Genomic DNA, 20928 nt, shown 5'->3' on the forward strand with positions numbered 1-20928 from the left:
GTGGGATGGGGGCAGGTTCCAGAGCAGTATTTAAAGAGGGGGGGTCCCAGTAAGAGGGAGGGCCAGAGCTGACAAGGTCTATTCAGCAAGGTGGAAATGGCCCATTATCAGTAGTATGTATCAAAGGAGGAAAAAACAAATCAGATCAAACGGGGATGAGGGACCATTGTCCGAGTCTAATGGGGAGATATTAACACCCACGGCAGAGAATATGTTCATTAGGTGCCTTGTCTTTTCAAGACATGTACAGAATGGTCCTATTAACCTTCAAAGCAAAACACATTTGCCTGGAGAGGAGCTTTATGCCTTTTTGCAGAGGGGGAAACGAAAATTCGTATTTGGGTGTCTGGAACCCCGATGGAGGAGAAAAGCTGAACGGAAAGACAAATCAAATCACAGTGTGTCTGGAACATGGAAAGTCTGACCTAGTGGTTAGAAAAGAAGTTGGGTAAGGAAGCGGGCCAGATCAGACACCAGAAGAGCAGAGTCCAAACGAGGCAGGAGGCAGGCAGGGTCCAGTTATCAGTGTCGGGCAGGAAGAGCAGTAGCACAAACAAAGCAATTCTAAGCAGGAGAATCCCAGTCACACAGAAAATTTCCTCTTCCTCTGCTTGGTGTAAATAGAAGCAGGGACCCCGAGATGCTCCAGAATCCCACCAGCCAGAGCCCAGCCCTGGAGCTCTCTGTCAGTGGTGAGCTCATACCTGTAGCACCCTCAAAGGGGCTGCAGGATGGTAGGTTGATCCTTACTAGTGCCCAACTGCCTGGTGGCCCTGGGTTTGAGCTACCCCACTCTGTGGTAGTGTGCCTGTGTGATGAGGCCCTGATTCTGGACTTAGTGGAAATTTGTTCAAAGTGTTTTATTACTGCTTCAGTGTGGGAAACCGAACAAATACTAAATAAGGATTTCAAGACGTGGCCCATTGCAGTTAAACAACAGAACTCTTCCATGATTTAAACATGCTGCGTCCACTAGAGAGGTAACTCAGACCAAGATTTTAGAAAGGAGTTTCCTGTAGTAGCAGAGGGCTGGATCTGAAATGACCCAAGAAGTCTCATTTCGACCTATGTGCCTGTGTTTCTAAAACTTAACTAACACCATTGAAAACGTCGCTGAGATTTGGTGACCAGCATGTTTTCTCATCCTTTTCTTTTTTGCAGCATAATGTCCCACTGGAAGAAGCTCATTTTATTAATACAAAGCAGCTGAAGTTCATCGTGGCTCGAAGCAAGTGGCAGGTCAGCCACAGTCTCTTATGCCCCTTCTGTCTAGCTGGTGTTTAAAGGTCTCTTCAGGACAGTATCACAAATATGGGGTGTGCAGCAGAGTCTGCTCTGCATGGCTCTGAGAGGATAAAAAGGGAAAGTTTCAGTGGATGTGGCAAAAATAGGGTGTCCGGGACTTCTGTCTCTTATTGGTGTCTGGCCTGTTGTGCCATGATCCAGCCCAGGAGACTTGCAAGAGGGAACCAACCCCCTTCTGAACACAGAGTAGAGACACCTAGCCTGCGAATACTAAAGACCAAGAGTGAAATCCTGGCCACACAAATAACAATGGGACTTTTGCTATAACTTCAACCATTTGGCTCCTTGAATTTTAATGTTGTCTGAAGAGTGGTCTGAGGATGGGGCTCGGGAGCTTCTGATTTCTTGTCTCCTCTATGAGTCTGATTCCTTCTGTCAGCACTTGTACCAACCTCCCAGCTCCCAGCCTCACTTACTCCCTGGGCACAGACTGAATGACATTATCTGTCTCCAGGATATGTTGTAGAAGCCCATTAACTGATAGGGGTAAAGCACCCAGTAGGTGAAAAGTGCTTATCGTTACTGTTAATAGAAAGCTCTGATAATTGGTCTTTGAACTTCAGGCCCTCCCCCATACCACTTTATAGTGTATCCTGTTTGTGAAATCTTCACAGGTATTTAAATGTTGAATTCATTTTAAGGTCTATAATCGATAGCAAAACAGAAACCAAAGTGATCCCAAAGAACAATGAAGTACATAATAATGTTATGAAGCAAGTAACTGTCCACCTCCTCTCCTGGAGTACATTCGCAGAGTTCTACTGACTTCAGTGACGTTACGCCAGTTTACTCGACCTAAGGATCTGGCCTAGCATGTTTAATTAGTCAAACAAGAGAATTAGGTGGCCTGTGGCTGAATACTGTGAACTGCTTTGAAAAGGTCAACCAGGGGATGGGTTCTCCACTCGTGCAGGTCAAGTCAGGTCAGATCTACATCCGACCTTAAAGTATATTGCAGATATGCAATTCCAGCTGTGGCAATTGTGTAGCTGGAATCAACTTCTCTACAATTGACTCACCTGGCCTTCCTCATGGAGCGAGGTCAACAGGAGAAACTCTGCCATAGACCTCCCTTACTGGTGATATTGAGGACTACAGGGGTCCACAATCAATAGTTCGATTTCACGTGTCACGTGCAAAATCAAACCCCGGAAGATTGACCCTAACCAGTTCGAACTTCCAGGTAATGAAGACATACCCCAAGTGTGGACACATCAGTGCAACACTAATATAAGAGAGAGGAGAGGCATGCCCAGAATGAATTTGTCCAGACATATTGTACAGAAAGAAATAATAGTAATATGCTATGCAGCTCTACTGTTTCTGAGGATATACCATTTAATTCTTTACCATTTAATTCATAACACTCCTGTCTGGTCACATTGTACTTTGGTTACATTGAATTTGTTTTTTCTTTTCCAGCGTTCCCTCATGTGCTATAAATCTATCCTGGTAATGAGATCCATTCCAGAAATCCTACAGAGAACTCACAAAAACACCTCACTAGGCATCTCCCGACATCTGGTGGAAGAAAGTAGTTCCACCAGTACAACTGGCTCCTCTTCAGATAATGAGAACTCATCCTTCCCCAGGAAAAGGCACTTTGGCTCTGCACCAGAGCTGCACTTGTCTGTGTTTGAGGCACCGAGTTATCAAGAATCTCCAAATTATGCGGTGGAAGAGAAACATTCCAAGGTCTTGGTGCCCCCAGTAAAACCCATGAGACGGAAATATGCATTAGCGAAAAGTGAGCTGGGGGAGAGGTCACCTGCAGAAAGCAAAGTACTAATGGCAGAGTCCATTGTTCAGAAAGCAGAGATCAGCTCAGAACTGAAAGGTGAAAAAGCAAATCAGTCCCAAGAGAACAATGCAGAGCAGCATTCATTAGCCAAGGCAGCTGCCTTAGATATATCAGACCTGGCACCAGAAAAAGGAAAAACAGGCACGTTACTACTTGACAAAGACAAAATTATAAAGTCTGGAGATGGAACAGGGAAACCACCATTGTGTGTTCCTAGACAGAGTGTCATTAAAAGCACATTCTACAGCCAAGCAGCTGAGGCTCCTACCCGTCTGCCTGTCTCTCCAGGCAGAGACTACAGAAGGCACCTGGACAGAAAAAGGAGAGCTTTTAAGAGAGCAGGGTATTTAAAGGTACCCTTAAGTGGCCTACGGGAACCCCTTCTAGAACAGTTTGAGTTGAAGGAAGAAGAAGAAGAAGGAATGTCTGGTGATGAAGACTATGGAAAATGCAGAGAAGGTACAACAGGCCCGCTGACCAAATCAGCTTCCTTTGATACAGCTAGGAAACCACCACGTCACACCTTCCAGGTGTCCAGTAGAAGCCGTTCCCTGGATGATTACAGACTAAGAGCCACATGTTTAGAAGATAAAGACCTTCTGGAAGAAGACTTTGATCTAACTTCAGAGGGGAGTTATCCAAGAGTCGTTCCCCAGCATGACATATCCATTGACTCTAGCAAGGATCGTCCCAAGGAGCATTTGACAGAGGAGGATTCAAGGAAAGAGAAGCAGGATTGTTCAGAAGAACAGCACACTCCTGATTCAAAATGTGGTGAGAAAGGATGCCCAGGCGTACCTGCCCAACACTCACAGCAGGTTCCGGTGTCAGCCCAGCTGGGTGAAAGTGAAGGGCATTTACATCAAAACACAAGACTTTCCATTGATGTGGATGTTGAGCCAGCTGTTCTGGATGCTGAAAGCCTGATTCTGACTCCTCAGCAATCAGACCCAGCTCTGTTGTCAGCACACACATGTGAAAATGAGGAGCTGTTAAGTCTGAAGCCCAGGCCTGCTGCTCCGGTGTTGACGCTTCTGCAGAGTGACAGCCCTGTTTGGATTGTTTCCGAATCAGAGAGTGCCCCAATACCAGCCCACAAGAGTGGGAGGGGAGAAGGCGTACATCAGCTGCCCACGTCTTCTCTTCACAGCGCTGCAGAGTCTGCTCATCTCTGGGGTGAAAGCCGAGTCATTCTAGAGACTGCCCAAATCCCTGCTAGTAAAGGGGAAAGTTCAATTATTGTACCAGCTCCATGGCCAGAAACTGCCCCACTTTCCATCTGCCCTGGTGAAAGCCAGGAATGTTTACCTCAGAAGCCTTCTGATGACTTGGGCACAGACTCCCATGTTCTGGGGTACAAAGGTCCAATGAGTCTAACACCGCAACCAGAAAGTGCCCCGGTTTCAGACTGTGAGGGTGAGAGGCAGGAACATTCCTGTCAGGCACCTTCTGTTGACATTAAGGTGGAGTCAGCTGTTCTTCGGGGGAAAAGCCTATTTATTCTCGCAATTCCCCAAGGAGAAACTGCCCCGCCTCCTGTCCATGAGAGTGACAGCCCGGAACAGCGGCCTCACGAGCATTCAATCTGCAGTGAAGTGAAATCTCCAGACTCGGAGGGTGACGGCCTTTCTGTGCTAGAGACACCCCCTGCTTCAATGAGCAAGGGGGAAAGCCAGAAAAATTCACTTCAGAAGCCATCTGCTTATAGCAAGGCAGAGTCGGCTGTTCTGGAGGACTTGGTTGATAAGATGGTCGGTCTGTCTGAGGATATGAGTGTTTTGGAGGAGTCCATTTCTACTCAAGAGGCATGTGAAAAGCCCTTCTCCCCTCCAAAGGACAGGTCATACAAAGGTCCAGCTGGGCACACAGAAGCCAGGAGGTCCACTCATTTTGTGCCTCAGAGTACAAAAGAAGAGGGCTTTTACCCAGGTGAGCTTGCAGAGTCAGCTGCATCACTTCCTACACCAGAAGATAACTCAAGAATGCCAGTACTGTTAAGTGGAGACACTGAGGAGGCTTCTCATGAAGGTGAACATGTCAGGGATTTAGCAATCAAAAGCACTAGTTCCAGCAAAGCACACATTTCCCAAGGTGATGATTCAGGGTTTGGAAAAAGATCTAGCCACATATCTGATGGCAAGGAACCAGACAAATGCTCTGAAGTTTCCTTAGTGAAAATTAAAGATCTCTCAGAAGAGAGGCCCTATGTTGAAAGCAGGACTTCAAAATTTGATATATCTGAGGTGGAGCCTGCATATTTGAACCTGTCAGATCTCTACGACATTGTATATTTTCCATTTGAATTTATGAACATCAAGAAGCTGCCACCTAAACCAACTGGTAAAAGAATTATGCCTTTCAGTGAAAAGATAAAATTGCCTCCTCTGTCCAAAGGACATTCTCACCAGTATAAAAGACTGTGCACTGAGGAGGATGTTGAATCTCCTGCAGCTCAGGTCCCTGACATCATGACAGGAGAAACCAGACAAAACCTTTTGGACATTTCCGAAGATGACGGGCAGCCCCTTTTAATGCTAGAAAAAGGTTCTGAACCCCCAATGGGGAAAAGAACTAAGATCCCTGTGAGGGATGAATCCCAGCCAACATATGGCTTCCGAAAGGGCTCAGGTGGTAAGCAGAGAAGCTCCACACACAACACATCAGGACTCTTTAAACCCTATGGCAGATCTCACTCAGCAGAACAGTCAGTAGAACAGACTCTGAAGAAGAAAGTAAAAGCTTCTGTTGCCCAAATCTCAAGAATCCTGAAAGGAAAGCCAGCCCTTGAGCCAGAGCAAAAGGAAGGTAAAACTATCATAGTATGGGCAAATGGGCCCTTCTCGCTCCTCTTTCCCTTCCACACTTCCTCTAGTCACCAGTTTATGCATTTGATTTGTGTGCAGTAATCAAGGAAGATGAAACGTAAAAGCTTTACGCTGGGTTTAAGTATGAAAGCGCATCGGCCACTCCATTTGCTGAGTGGGGTAATCCTGGACGCCTGGATCCCAGTGGCGAAATGCCCAGGGACATTGACAGGCAGAGGATCAGACTGTACTGACGACTGGAGTTCCCTCCACCCTCTGCGGCTGCGTGTTTTATTTCCATAAAATATTTGATAGGCTCTTCTAGCCCTGAATGTAAAACACAGGGTTCAGTTCTGAACTGAAGTGATGTTGATGTAAATCTGGAAGGACTCCATTGAATTCAGTGGACTTACTCCAGATCTAGATCAGTGGTTTGAGCATTGGTCCCCTAAACCCAGGGTTAGGAGCTTAATGCTTGAGGAGGCCATTTAGGAATTAGGGGCATATAGAGATCAGGGAGGGTGCTTGGTCCTGCCAAGAGGACAGTGGAGTGGACTCGATGACCTGCCAAGGTCCCTTCCAGCTCTATGAGATATGTGTGTATCTAAATCTGTATCAATAATAGGATAATGAGCCTTGTGGATAGGGGAGAACCAGTAGATGTGGTATACCTAGACTTAGTAAAGCATTTGATACAGTCTCGCATGATATTCTTATCAAAAAACTAGGCAAATACAATTTAGATGAGGCTACTATAAGGTGGGTGCATAACTGGCTGGATAGCCGTACCCAGAGAGTAGTTCTTAATGGTTCTCAATCCTGCTGGAAAAGTATAACAAGTGAGGTTCCGCAGGGGTCTGTGTTAGGACCAGTTCTGTTCAATATCTTCATCAACGATTTAGATATTGGCATGGAAAGTACACTTACTAAGCTTGCAGATCATAGAATCATAGAAGAGTAGGACTGGAAGGGACCTCTACAGGCCATCGAGTCCAGCCCCCTGCCCTCATGGCAGGACCAAGCACTTTCTAGACCATCCCTGAAAGCCATCTATCTAACCTCTTCTTAAATATCTCCAGTGATGGAGATTCTACCACCTCCCTTGGCAATTCGTTCCAGTGTTTGATCACCCTGACAGTTAGGAACTTTTTCCTAATGTCCAACCTGAACCTCCTCTGCTGCAATTTAAGTCCATTGCCTCTTGTTCTATCCTCAGAGGCCAGGAAGAACAAGTTCCCTCCCTCCGCCTTATGACACCCTTTTAGATACCTGAAAACTGCTATCATGTCCCCCCTCAATCTTCTCTTTTCCAAACTAAACAAGCCCAGTTCTTTCAGCCTTTCTTCATAGGTCACATTCTCTAGACCTTTAATCATTCTTGTCGCTCTTTTCTGGACCTTCTCTAGTTTCTCCACATCTTTCTTGAACTGCAGTGCCCAGAACTGGACACACTACTCCAGCTGAGGCCTAACCAGTGCAGAGTAGAGTGGGAGAATGACTTCTCGTGCCTTGTTCACAACACACCTGTTAATGCATCCTAGAATCATGTTTGCTTTTTTTGCAACAGCATCACACTGTTGACTCATATTTAGCTTGTGGTCCACTATAACCCCTAGATCCCTTTCTGCTGTACTCATTCCTAGGCGGTCCTTTCCCATTCTGTATGTGTGACACTGATTGTTCCTTCCTAAGTGGAGCACTTTGCATTTGTCCTTATTAAACTTCATCCTGTTTACCTCAGCCCATTTCTCCAGTTTATCCAGATCCTTTTGAATTATGACCCTATCCTCCAAAGAAGTTGCAACCTCTCCCAGCTTGGTATCATCTGCAAACTTAATAAGTGTACTTTCTATGTCAATATCTAAATCATTAATGAAGATATTGAACAGAACCAGTCCTAAAACAGACCCCTGCGGAACCCCACTAGTTATACTTTTCCAGCAGGATTGAAAACCATTAATAACTACTCTCTGGGTACGGTTGTCCAGCCAGTTGTTCACCCACCTTATAGTAGCCCCATCTAAGTTGTATTTGCATAGTTTATTGATAAGTATATTATGTGAGACCATGTCAAATGCTTTACCGAAGTCTAGGTATACCACATCCACCGCTTCTCCCTTATCCACAAGGCTCGTTATTCTATCAAAGAAAGCTATTAGATTGGTTTGACATGATCTATTTTTAACAAAACCATGCTGGCTGTTCCCTGTCACCTTACCACCTTCCAACTGCTTTCTTTAATGACCTGCTCCATTACCTTTCCTGGCACAGAAGTTAAGTTGACTGGCCTGTAGTTTCCCGGGTTATTCTTGTTCCCCTTTTTATAAATGGGTACTATATCTGCCCTTTTCCAGTCTTCTGGAATCTCTCCTGTCTCCCATGATTTTCCAAAAATGATTGCTAAAGGCTCAGATACCTCTTCTATCAGCTCCTTGAGGATTCTAGGATGCATTTCATCAGGCCCTAGTGATTTGCAGACATCTAATTTTTCTAAGTAAATTTTAATTTGTTCTTTTCTTATTTCAACTTCTAAACCTACCCCTTTTTCACTAGCATTCTCTATGTCAACACCAATGATACCAAGCTGGGAGGGGTTGCAACTGCTTTGGAGGATAGGGTCAAAATTCAAAATGATCTGGGTAAATTGGAGAAATGGTCTGAGGTAAACAGGATGAAATTTAATAAGGACAAATGCAAAGTGCTCCACTTGGGAAGGAACAATCAGTTTCACACATACAGAATGGGGAAAGACTGCCTAGGAATGACTACACCAGAAAGGGATCTAGGGGTTATAGTAGACCACAAGCTAAATATGAGTCAACAGTGTGATGCTGTTGCAAAAAAAGCAAACATGGTTCTGGGATGCATTAACAGGTGTGTTGTGAACAAGACACAAGAAGTCATTCTCCCACTCTACTCTGCGCTGGTTAGGCCTCAGCTGGAGTAGTGTGTCCAGTTCTGGGCACTGCAGTTCAAGAAAGATATGGAGAAACTAGAGAGGGTCCAGAAAAGAGCGACAAGAATGATTAAAGGTCTAGAGAATGTGACCTATGAAGAAAAGCTGAAAGAATTGGGCTTGTTTAGTTTGGAAAAGAGAAGATTTTGAGGGAAGACAGGATAGCGGTTTTCAGGTATCTAAAAGGGTGTCATAAGGAGGAGGGAGAAAACTGCACTTCTTAGCCTCTGAGGACAGAACAAGAGGCAATGGGCTTAAACTGCAGCAAGGGAGGTTTAGGTTGGACATTAGGAAAAAGTTCCTAACTGTCAGGGTGGTCAAACAGTGGAATAAATTGCCAAGGGAGGTTGTGGAATCTCCATCACTGGAGATATTTAAGAACAGGTTAGATAGATGTCTCTCAAGGATGGTTTAGACAGTACTTGGTCCTGCCATGAAGGCAGGGGGCTGGACTCAATGGCCTCTCGAGGTCCCTTCCAGTCCTAGTGTTCTATGATTCTATGAGACCGGGATCTGGAGAATAGAGTCTGTCCATGCCCTCAATTTTCCTGTGCCAAGGCCGTGCCATATAATGTGTCTTTCTGCCACAAATTATCTGTCCTACTACATCTTATTATCATCCTAACCTTTCATAACACTCGCCATCACCTTTGCTATTAACTAGCAATTCATTAATGAGAGAGGCATGGCATTTTTACTGCAAGCGAATCACTTGAACCACAGATAATAGACGGTAATTATAATCTGCAGTTAAGAATGTCCATACTGGGTCAGACCAAAGGTCCTTCTAGCCCACTATCCTATCTTCCAGCAGTGGCCAATGCTTGGTGCCCCAGCAGGAGCTGAAGTAATTAAAATGTCATTGATTTAACAGACTGGCTTCTTCTATTGAATTCTTTGAAACAGGCATTGAGACGCAAGGAAGTGACATATCAGAAAGAGAGTCTTTGAATGGGGCTGCAGAATGTTAAAAGCAGGGGTGGGAAAAGTACCCCAAAAGTTACTTGAGTAAAAGTACAACTCCTTTGGAAAAAATGTAATTAAGTAAGAGTCAATGTGTCCTTCTGGAAAACTACATTAGTAAAAGTGTGAAAGCAGCACAGCTTGATTGTACTTGGGTATCCCAGAGCATCCATGGATTAAGACATGATTCCCTCATATTTTTACTGAAATAGCTTTCCAGAAGGACACATTGACTTTTACTTAATTACATTTTCCCCAGAGTAGTTGTACTTTTAGTCAAGTAACTTTTTGGGTACGTTTTCCACTTCTGCTTTAAAGAGAAAACAGAACTTCTTCAAGCAGTCCTTCTCTCCCTCCCTCCCCTTCATTCTGAGAACATGAGGTCCCAGTGTGACACATTCGCCAAAAGACCTAAGTAAGAGCCAAGAGGTTGTTTTATACCTGCCTTTGGTACTGGTGCAATTGCTGCTGGAACACCAAGCCCAGCTGGTTGCTCAAAGGATTATCAAACATGCCTTATGGTGATAGATGCAAGGAACTCCATCTATTTATCTTAACAGAGAAGGAGAAGGGGTGACAATTATATTCTATAAATACAGGTTGAACTTCTCTAATCCGGCACCATTGGGACCTGACAAGTATCCAACAAAAGAATCTGATTGACTACAAGTATCAGAGAGGTAGCTGTGTTAGCCTGTATCTTTGAGAACAACAAGTCCCGTGGCACCTGATAGACTAACAGATACTTTGAAGCATAAGCTTTTGTGGGCAAAGACAAAGTGGGTCTTTGCCCACGAAAGCTTTTTCTCCAAAATGTCTGTTAGTCTGATTGACCATAGGAGGTCAATATTGTCTAGCAGCATTACCAACTTTTTCACTGCTTGCTGGGGTCTTAGAAGACATTTAGAGGTAAATTACAGCTAAATAACAGCACAGAACAGAGAGAGCCAGGACTGGTGGCTGAAAACAAACTTTATGGGACCACGGGAAAGTTGGCCATATCCGTCACAAGAGGTTGTCCAGCTAACAAAAATCATGCTGGACTAAGGATGTTGCCGGATGAGAGAGTTCCAGATTAGAGAAGTTCAGCCTGTACCTACACTTGAACCAAACAGTCAGTGAATGGGCTGTTCAGTCTGGCAGAGAACAAGAATGTAATCCAATGGCTGGAAGATGAAGTGAAACAAATTCAGACTGGAAACAAGGCACACATTTTTAAAATTGGGAGTAATTAGCCTTTGGAACAATACACAAAGGGTCATGGAAGATCCTCAATCCCTGATATTTTTAAAATCAAGTTTGAATGTTTTCTAAAAGATCTGATCTAGTAGTTATTTTGGGGAAGCGCTTATGGTCTGTGTTATATGGAAAGTCAGATCAGATCATCACAATAGTGTATTCTGGCCTTAAAATGTATGGATTTAAGAATTATCAAGTTTCAGAACAAAGGAGAAAGGAATCTTTATGGCATGAGTCAGCAGTTAGTTTTATTGGGAAGCATCACAGAAGAATATAATTGCACCAAGCTAGTATCTGAGGCACTGAGAGAGACGTAGCGTGCAAGCTTTGTAAGACTTGCACAGAGAAAAAGTTGGGTGATTTACACACTGTAGCAAGAATTCCAGGAGTTCTCCATCTTTGTAGCTACTCCATCACCTTCTGGGGCTTTCAGATGCTCTAAGTACAGGTCTCAACCAGAAATACAAAATAATTGCTTTTGTTGGAAAAAAAAACCAAAAACAAAACAAGTGGCATGGTTGCCAGGGCTTTTTTAGATGAACACATTTCAGAGCAAATCTGTGTCTATGGGCTTAGGCTCCTAATGAGCTTTCCATACTCAGGCAAGCCATTGAAGCCAGTGGAAGGTTTTGTTAGTTGGGCATTCCAGGACCAGGGTACCATAAACAGCAGGTAAATTATGTTTCTAAGGCAGAGCTTCAGAGGGGCCTGATGTGCCTTCTCATCTGTGAACTGTTCAGGGGCTTTTAAATCACACAGTGTTTTGGAACTGGTGAGGTGGCATCAGGCACTGCTCAGAAGGTGCTTCAAAGCTGGATCGGGGTAAAACCAGGACTTCAATAAGCACAATCCTAGGAATGTCCCCGTTCTTCACTGGACTTCCAGAACATCCAGCCCTTCCATAGCTCTTCTGGGCTCTTTTCATGTGTCCTCCAGTTTATCCAGAAGACTGAATAATTGGTTCTCGAGGGAACTTTCTCTGTTGCAGCCTATGATATAGCAGCTGAGTGGAGAAAGAGGGCTGCAGTAGCTGTCTCTTTGTCTCTATCTTTCTGTTAAATTCCCTTCATCTCAGTTTTAATTGATCAGAATTTTCCATATCTGATGAAGTGGGTCTGTCCCACAAAAGCTCATCACCGAATACATAATTTACTTAGTTTTTAAAGTGCTACAGGACTAGTGTTGTAAAGATACAGACTAACATGGCTACCTCTCTGTGACTATCCTCTCGCAGGGTTTGGGCTGGCCCACAGCGAGAATGAGACTGCAGGGTGTTGCAGGACTTCTTTTTGAACTGCCACATTACAGTTTGGTCACTGAGAGGAGGACAGAATAATGAACCCAAGAGTGCGAAATGTGTTTCTTTTATTCCCAGAAGAGCTCCTTGATAAATAGTCTGATTAACAATGCTCTCTGGTATGTTGCTTGTGGTTTACATTTGTAGTTGTCGCCATCCACTGCAATGATGCTTTTCCCTTTCTTTCAGCACCTTCTTTTGTAGAAGAGCTCACGGATCAGGATGTTGCCCTAGGTCAATCTGTGTCTCTCTCCTGCCAAACCTCTGTCTGTTTCCCGCTGCATGTCGACTGGTTCCGAGGTGACGTAAACACTTCTTGGAGGATGTGGGGCAGTTTAATAATAGGATGTAGAGCTACAGCCTGACAAACAGTACTGAGAGTCTAAATTCTGGGGGAAGGCTAAGGGGAATTGATTTAGGGGAATATTCTCCTTGGAAAAGGAGAGACTGAGCCATCTCGGTAGAATTCAGGGAGTCTTCCTTCTGTCTTACAGACGGGGTGCCCATTCGCAGCAGCAGCAGGATACTGATCTCAGCCACACTCAAAAACTTTCAGCTTTTAACCATATTGGTGGTTACAGATGAGGATTTTGGTATTTACACATGTGTGGCCAGCAACTCTCTGGGTTCAGCATCCACCTCCTGTGTAATAAGGAAGTCAGGTAAGATCAGGAAGTAATTTAAGGAAGGCTTGTACAGCTCCCGCCCCAGGAATACGTTCAGAATTAGACATACCACCTTAAAGATTTTCTCCCAGATGCACAAACAGATCATTCACTTTCTAAGAACTCACAGTTATAGATCCAGACAGGAAGGCAGCAAAGGAGATGTCTCTGTCTCAGTTTGTTCTTTAGCCCTGACATCCCAGAGATACAGATGCTTCAAGGTGCCTTGGTGAAAGCAGAGATGTTGACTTTAGTGTAAAAACCTTAATTTGGATGGTTGCAACAGGAAGACTTTGGAACACAGAGGCTGGAATGCAAATGCCATTTCTTTAAGCAAGCAAGACCATCATAAAAATGAAAGCAAGTGCCATTCAGAAGCATAGGCCGATCTTAGAGAATGTGGTGGTTCACAAACTGTTGTTCATGAAAACTAGCTCAGATTTTCAAACCTTTTAAAGCTCCTGGGTTTTTCAAAACACCCAAACATGTTTTTACCAATAGAATTCACCTGGAATTTACACTGCGCGTGCATCTGACCTATTGGGTTTTTTTGGTTTTTGTAGAATTTTTCTCTCTTCCCTACCTCTGCTCGGTATGCAGAGTCCCCGTGTTTGTTTCTCTAAGGCTTGCTGCAGTTTACCTTGAGTTCTCTCTACTCCTTTTTGGCTCTCTGAGGTGAAAAGCAAACTCAATAACACTCTAGTTGGAGCCCAACTTTCAAGTTTGTGATAGTTGTGAAATTAAACAGAATTTGCCATTCCAGTGGGAATAGAAGAAGTTCTGTAACTGTAAAATTGCTCATCTGTTAGAGTGGAAGGGCTCTGGGCTTTCATGTCTATCTTTTGTCTATGACACCCTTAATTTTGTGTGCCTTCCTGACAGACATTCTTGCTAGCCCTCCAGCTCCTGATATTGTGGAGGTGTATGAAGATGGCGTGCAAGTGGTCTGGAAACCCATGGAATCTAACACTACAGTTACTTACGCTGTACAATGCAAGAGTGAAGGTAAAGTGGAACTAGGTAACATGAATGAGAAATAGAGACTATCGTTATTATTTTTCAGTAGCTCCTTGGAGCCCCAGTCCTGAACCAAGACCTCACTGGGCCAGGTGCTGTACAAGCAGAATAAGAAGGCAATCCATGGGCCAAAGAACTTACAATTTCCTATTATCCGAGGATAGCCATGTTAGTCTGTATCCACAAAAGTGAGATGTCCTGTGGCACCTTATAGACTAACAGACTATTTAGAGCATAAGCTTTCGTAGGCAAAGACCCTCTGTGTCAGTGGCAAGTGGTGTCAGATCTGACAAAAGGGGGTCTTTGCCCATGAAATCTTATGCTCCAAATAATCTTTTAGTCTATAAGATGCTACAGGACTTCTCGTAGTTTCCTATTAAAATTCTGTTGACGATCTGTCTGAGCTCACAAGACATATGCAAGGACAATCTCCTTGACTCAGAGAGAGTTGTATCTTTAGTCCTCTATCATTTGGGCAACCTGGCTCATTCAGGACCTGAGCTGAAGCCCACTGAGCTCACTGGGAAAATTTCTGTATAGTTCAGCTGGGTTTGAATCATAACGTTTAGAGACTGAGCTCCCTTTTGAGTTGTTTATTATTATTATTATTATTACTGTTATTATTAATCAGTAATCTTGCAGCATCTATGGATCATAACCACATTGGGTCTAGAGTTGTGAAACTAATGGATTTTTGGTTATTTTGGCATTTCCAAAAAGTCAGGGGAAAAACTCATTTTCAGTCAACTCGAAGCTAATTTTCTGAAAAATTTGGGAGAATTGTAGAGTACAATAAAATGAACTGAATTTCAGGTCAAACATTATTTCAGCATTCATTAAATGAGAAGCTTTTATTCTGACCACTTTAAAACTTTTTTGTGTGTGTGTTTTTTACAATCTTGAAAGGAAAAATTGTTTTGAACAAAACTCAACAGGTTTGATTTTTGGAATGTTGAAACAACATGTTTGGACCTTTTCTGAATTTTGTTTTTTTAGTGAAATCAACATAAACCCATGAAACGTTAAAATGTCACCATTCAGCATTTTTTGCTAGAAAGACGTTTGGTTTGGAAAATTTCTCCCAGATGTAGCTGGATTCAGTTGTCCCGTATGTCTTCCTCTGGATCTGTAGATATGATCAGAGGTTCTCAAATGGGGGGTTGGATCCTCCTGGAGGGCACGGAATGTATTCAGGAGGGAGGTGAGAAGCACTGGGGGGGAAAATACCCACAACAGTGTATAATTAGCAAAGCCGATCTCTGCGAGATCATATCATGTCCTGAGGTGAGGCTGTGTCTGTGACTAGCTAGCGCTGTGCATTTTGACACATTTCTGTTAAAGTGGCACAGCATTATATATATATAGAAGGGGGTCTCAAGTGGAATGTCTCAAGCATCCAACCCAGCATGGGTATTGCTGTGCTGCAAAAATTAGGCAAACCTCTTGCACTGGTAACGACCGTGTGACACCACCAGTCATCAGTATGTCACTTACAATTTACATGGTGCTGTCTGTGATTGGCTTTGTTTGACTCAGTGCCTTGGGTTTTTTCATATGCAGTGAAAGTTGCATGTTGCCTGTCTTTGGCAGTATGGGTACTTGTGCGATGGCGTGTGTGCAAACTACTACCCAAAGAAGGAATACATTTTAGAACCACCGGGGCTGACAAGAGTCTTCGCCAGGCCCTGGGAAAAATAGCCTCCTGGAAGGGGTGGGGCCTCGGGCAGAAGGGACGGGGCCTCAGGCAGAAGGGGTGGGGCTAGGGATACTCTCCCCCAACCAGTCCTTCAGCACCACTGGGGCCATCACATGTGCACCACCAACAGCACCAGCAGCAATTTAAAGGGACCAAGGCTCCATCCGCTCCTGGAGTAAAGCTGGCGGCAGGCAGGAACCCCAGGCCCTTTTAAATCACCAGGCCCTGGGGCAGCAGCCCCACAGACCTCCCCTGTCAGTGGCCCTGAGAACCACTGATATATACGCGTATGTCGTTTGTTCTGGGTAGCCATGAGCTAGGCAGAGAGTTGTCTCCTCTCTGCAGATTTGCACCTGACTAAATCTGTCCTTTTGGTCCCAACCCTGGGTCTGTGGGGTGTCCCTTCCCCGGCTGACACAACAGGAATATGTGACATGATGGGTAACGTCAGCCTGCACGCAGGAAAGTGTAACAAACAGACTTGTGCGAAACGTTCTCGACAAAGCGCTGAATCACATGATGTCAAGTATGGGAGGGGTAGCCGTGTTAGTCTGGATCTGTAACAGCAACGAAGGGTCCTGTGGCACCTTCTAGACTAACAGAAGAGTTTTGAGCATGAGCTTTCGTGAGCACAGACTCACTTCATCAGATGCTGGTCCAGCATCTGATGAAGTGAATCTTTGCTTACGAAAGCTCATGTTCAAAACTTTTCTGTTAGTCTCTAAAGTGCCACAGGACCCTTCGTTGCCGAATCACACGAGGCTCTCTTGGCTTGGGGCTCTATGACATGCCCACCGTTCCTGTCGGAGTCCTCGGAACACCAACCCCGAGCGAGCTCGGGCCCAGGTTTAAATTCTGCTCGGAGTTGATGTATGGCTTTTTAGTTACAGGATCAGGGCCTCATACTCCTGTACCTCCATCAATGCTAGATATGCTGCATTGGCCCCATTCCAATATGGCACCAGTGTTCTGTACTCCCGAAACAGCAGTAATAGGGGGCATAAAAGATGCCTGAAAAATCCCTAGACCAAGTTCTAACCTGTGTTTCTCTTTTGTTGGCCAAGGTGGGGAGTGGCAGACCCTTGTTACGGACATCGCTGACTGCGGTTACTTTGCCAATAATCTTTCCAGGGGCTTGGTTTATTCCTTCCGGACGGCCTGCATCAGTAAAGCTGGGATGGGGCCTTACAGCAGCCCATCTGCCAAAGTAAAGATTGGGGAAAAAGACCAAGCAGGTAAGATTGGGTGGGGGAAGAACATCTCTGCTGCCACGCCTTCTTTGTGCATGCATGCAGAGGCAGTGGGGCCTAAATCGGGAGGACTGCCATTGTCTCCAGTGTGTTTTAGGGGTTTGAATCCTTGTTCTCAGATATCGGAGGGGTAGCCGTGTTAGTCTGGCTCTGTAACAGCAACGAAGGGTCCTGTGGCACCTTATAGACTAACAGAAAAGTTTTGAGCATGAGCTTTCGTGAGTCTATAGTCAGTGAGTCACGAAAGCTCATGCTCAAAACTTTTCTGTTAGTCTATAAGGTGCCACAGGACCCTTCATTGCTGTTCTCAGATAGTTCCTTAGCTGACAGTGGGAGGGGTTGTGAGAATTGTTAATCTTGGTAGCCTGGGGCTGAAATTGTTGATGCAAGAGAGACTGCTTCATGGGCTCTCCAAAATGGTCATGGAATTGGAGTGGTCCCCTGGGACTAACTTCAGAGTAATGGTTTAATTGCATGACACGTTAGCTTCATAGCACTCCTACAGAAGTGGTGGGAAGTCCACTCTGATGGCTCTGGTTCTGTCTCCAACACGGTAGTTAATTGATGCGACTTGGTGTTTGCTTCTGTAACATTCCCTTTGTTCATTTGGGGCGATTTTGCTGCTTAGCAAGTCACACTTATCCTACCATATCTTTCAGTAGTTCAGTGGCTTGTATTGTTGTTTATTTTTAAGGAAATCCGCTAAATGGCAAAGGATCTCTCCCAGCAGCCAGTGTTACCCTGAGAACTGAGCTGATGGCCTACCTGGTGTAATATTTCACTTTCCACCAGCAGGAAGGATTCTATGATGCCAGAGAAATACCCCGCCCATGTCCATGCCATTTGTTAAACCTCATCTTGTGTGCTTGTCTGAGGCCTGGGATTCTCAGCAACTTTCAGACCACGATCTCACAATCTCTCCTGAGCCACGCTCCAAATTTCTTTATGTCAGTGACCATCGTGCTTGCAGGGAGTGGCCTGAAGCGTTCATACAATGCTCCTACTCCAGGGGAATATTCGGGAGGGACCAATTGCAAGTGACTAAGTAAATCTGCCTTCAGCTGACAAAAAGCAACATGGAGGAGAAGCCAGTTCCCCAGGTGGTGTCTTGCCATTTCACTGGGGGCTGTCACCAGGCAGCAGGTGGAGGACCAGTGACCGAGGCTAATACGGACTAATTACTTACCGTTTGCAGTGAGACAAAGCAACAAGGTCTTCCAATAGATCCACAGATCCTCTGACCTGACTGTCTGTTTAAGAGGCTAAACCACAGGAAACTCTCAGCGGGACACGTCTACACTGGGGACGGAGGTGGAATTTCCAGCTCCGGCCGACATACCCGGGCTAGCTCTGATCGCGCTAGTGCTCTAAAAATAGAAGCTCAGCTGCAGTAGCATGAGTGGCATAATGAGGCAGTTGACCTGAGAACGATGCTGCCAGAGACTCTCAGTACCTGCTTAGGTTAATTTGTGCCATGGCTGGCCTGATCAGAGCTCACCTGCAGCTACCCACTCAGGCTGGAAATTACACCTCCAGCTTCAGTGACAGTACACCTGTGTTCAGTCCCAAAGGTGGTTCTTTGCACTAGAACGTGATTTGGTGCTTCCGTTATGAGGCATTCCATATATTTACCTGCTGGCATCTGAAATAGCTGCCTGTCGTCATCTCCATTGACAACACAGTACCCACAGGTGACATAGCAAGAGCTGGGACTGAACCTAGTGTTGTTTTCCCATAAACATCCATGTCTCTCTTCCCCTCTAGCATTTCAGTCTGCCACAGAAGGCGAGAGTGAACTGATGGCCCCCACCGAGCCGTTTCCAACCCAGCAGACCTATGCCTTCCAAACAGAGATTAAAAGGTACAAATGACAGAAAGCCAGTTACCCTTAAACTTGAAAATGTCACTTTTATAAGCCTACCAGCTCCCCTTCTGTTACCTGTCCATTTCCCCCTTTGCTTTAATGAAACCCTCTTTGGTAACTCAGGGGACAGGGCATTGCTTGACTGCCTCCTCTCCTGTGAATCAATATTAGCACTGTCAGAAGACCCCTGAGCCAGACCCTACTCAGATGGACATGTGTAGTGCTCTTACGAATCCCATATCCAGGCTCAACAAGAGGGCGCTCTCTCCACTTAGAGCTTGTTGTTGAGCATGTGGGGTTTATAGCAATTTAAATCCAATAGTTGGACACCAATTGTAACAGATCTATAGGTCCCCAGAACTTCCTTATGATACCCCACACTGTGGCAAAGGCAAGGGGCTTTCCAGGTGATGGGAGGGAGAAGCAGATGGGATCAGTCAAGAGACACTCTAGGCAAGAGTCCCCATTACTTTGTGGACTCTCCCCTCAATCTTTAGGGACCAGCTCATCCCCAAGGAATTCATATCCAGGGATTAACGAGTGTCCTAACAGTAAGAGACAGTGGATTAGAATGTGGGGTCATGGCACTGGAGCCCGTTCATATGCCATCCACATGAACTCTGAGCTAGTAGAAGACCTCCTTGGGCTCCTCTGTGCTTGGGAGCTTGGGGTGCAAGTCCCAGTTCGCCTAGCTGTGCAGGCGCTAGTTCTCATCGAGCTGGTGTGCGAGACTAGTAACGTAGCACTGGCAGCTGGGAGTAGCCGCACGAGCCAGCCACGCTGCATACGTCCCCAGGGAGTTCAGACAGGTTTGTCCTTGGCACAGCTAGCCCAGGCTGCCACTGCAAGTACTGCGCCAGCCACACCATTATTTTGAGGATGATAGCTCAGTGAGACCCAGCAGGAGCACATCTACGCTACCTGGAAGATCGACCCAGTCAGGGTTGATCTTCCAGGGTTTGATTTCACATGCCTAGTGAGGACAAGTGAAATCAAATTATCAGGGCTCGGCAGTCGATTCCTGTACTCCTCATTCTCACGAGGCGTAAGGGAGGTCAACAGGAGAGTTTCCGCCCTTGACCTTCCTCGGTGAGGAGGGACAGATAAGTCGATTGTAGATACATCAATTCCAGCCATGCAATGGCCATAGCTGGAATTCCACATCCACAATCATCTCTCAGGTCTAGTGTCAACCTGCCTTGAGACTCACACCCCCCGCTCCAAGTATAGACATATCCGCCGCAGCATCCAGGCATTGCTGGTATTATTTACAGCCTCTAGAGGGCCAGGCTGTTGTGGCTGCCATTGAAAGCAGCTGTACTTTTAGGCTGCACAGACATAGGAGTTCCTATCAGCCCGGTATGATCACAATGGACCACAGGCAGAGTTACCTGTAAGCAGTGTGCTGGTGTGGCCACTCCCGGGCTGGTCAGCTGATTAGCCGAGCATTCCCAGCTAGGCTTTGTTTCTTCTGGTGGTGCATGTTTGCACCTACCTCAGTGCACATAATTAAATTTATTTTGCACGTGAGTAGAAAAGATTAGGGGGAACCTTGATCTCAGGGCATGGATTCAGGTTAAGCAGCAGGCTGCTGTTCAGTTTAAGGTAGGGCAGAACCTGGCTCAGGACCCCTTGTTCCAAGAGCAGCAGAAGCTCACCTTGCTGTTGTGTTTTTGGTGCTCCAGGGGCCGTTTCAGCATCGTCAGACAATGCAGGGGAAAAATGAGTGGCGATGCACAGGCTGCCAAAATTATCCCCTACCGGCAAGACGACAAGCAGGCGGTGCTCCAGGAGTATCAAGTCCTGAGGAAACTGCATCACACAAATATCGTTCAGCTGCAAGGAGCCTATGTGAGCCCTCGGCACCTCGTCCTGATGCTGGAGTTGTGTGTGGGGCCAGAGCTACTCCCCTGTTTGGCTGAAAGGTGCACATCCCATGGGACCCGCTGTGCTCGCCGCGGTGTAGCAAGTGAGGCAGCTGCATGGTGGGTGGGGAGAGCAAAGTGGGCAGTGGCCCCAGGGCACAGTGCTTCAAAGGGGCCCATGGTTCCAGACATCACCCCTGCCACAA

General features: G+C 45.6%; 1 protein-coding gene across 1 annotated transcript in view; it reads left to right on the plus strand.

The window, feature by feature from the left end:
* The window catches only part of LOC142008197 (obscurin-like), a 56117-nt gene that overhangs the window by 27911 nt on the left and 7278 nt on the right, over positions 1 to 20928 (plus strand). The window contains exons 15-22 of the mRNA XM_074985302.1: positions 1162 to 1239; positions 2728 to 5911; positions 12555 to 12665; positions 12860 to 13027; positions 13913 to 14035; positions 16808 to 16978; positions 18758 to 18854; positions 20543 to 20782. Coding sequence (XP_074841403.1) covers positions 1162 to 1239; positions 2728 to 5911; positions 12555 to 12665; positions 12860 to 13027; positions 13913 to 14035; positions 16808 to 16978; positions 18758 to 18854; positions 20543 to 20782 — 4172 coding nt within the window. The remainder of the gene's footprint in view (positions 1 to 1161; positions 1240 to 2727; positions 5912 to 12554; positions 12666 to 12859; positions 13028 to 13912; positions 14036 to 16807; positions 16979 to 18757; positions 18855 to 20542; positions 20783 to 20928) is intronic.

This window comes from Carettochelys insculpta, chromosome 2, assembly GCF_033958435.1.
Source record: "Carettochelys insculpta isolate YL-2023 chromosome 2, ASM3395843v1, whole genome shotgun sequence".
NCBI lineage: Eukaryota > Metazoa > Chordata > Testudines > Carettochelyidae > Carettochelys > Carettochelys insculpta.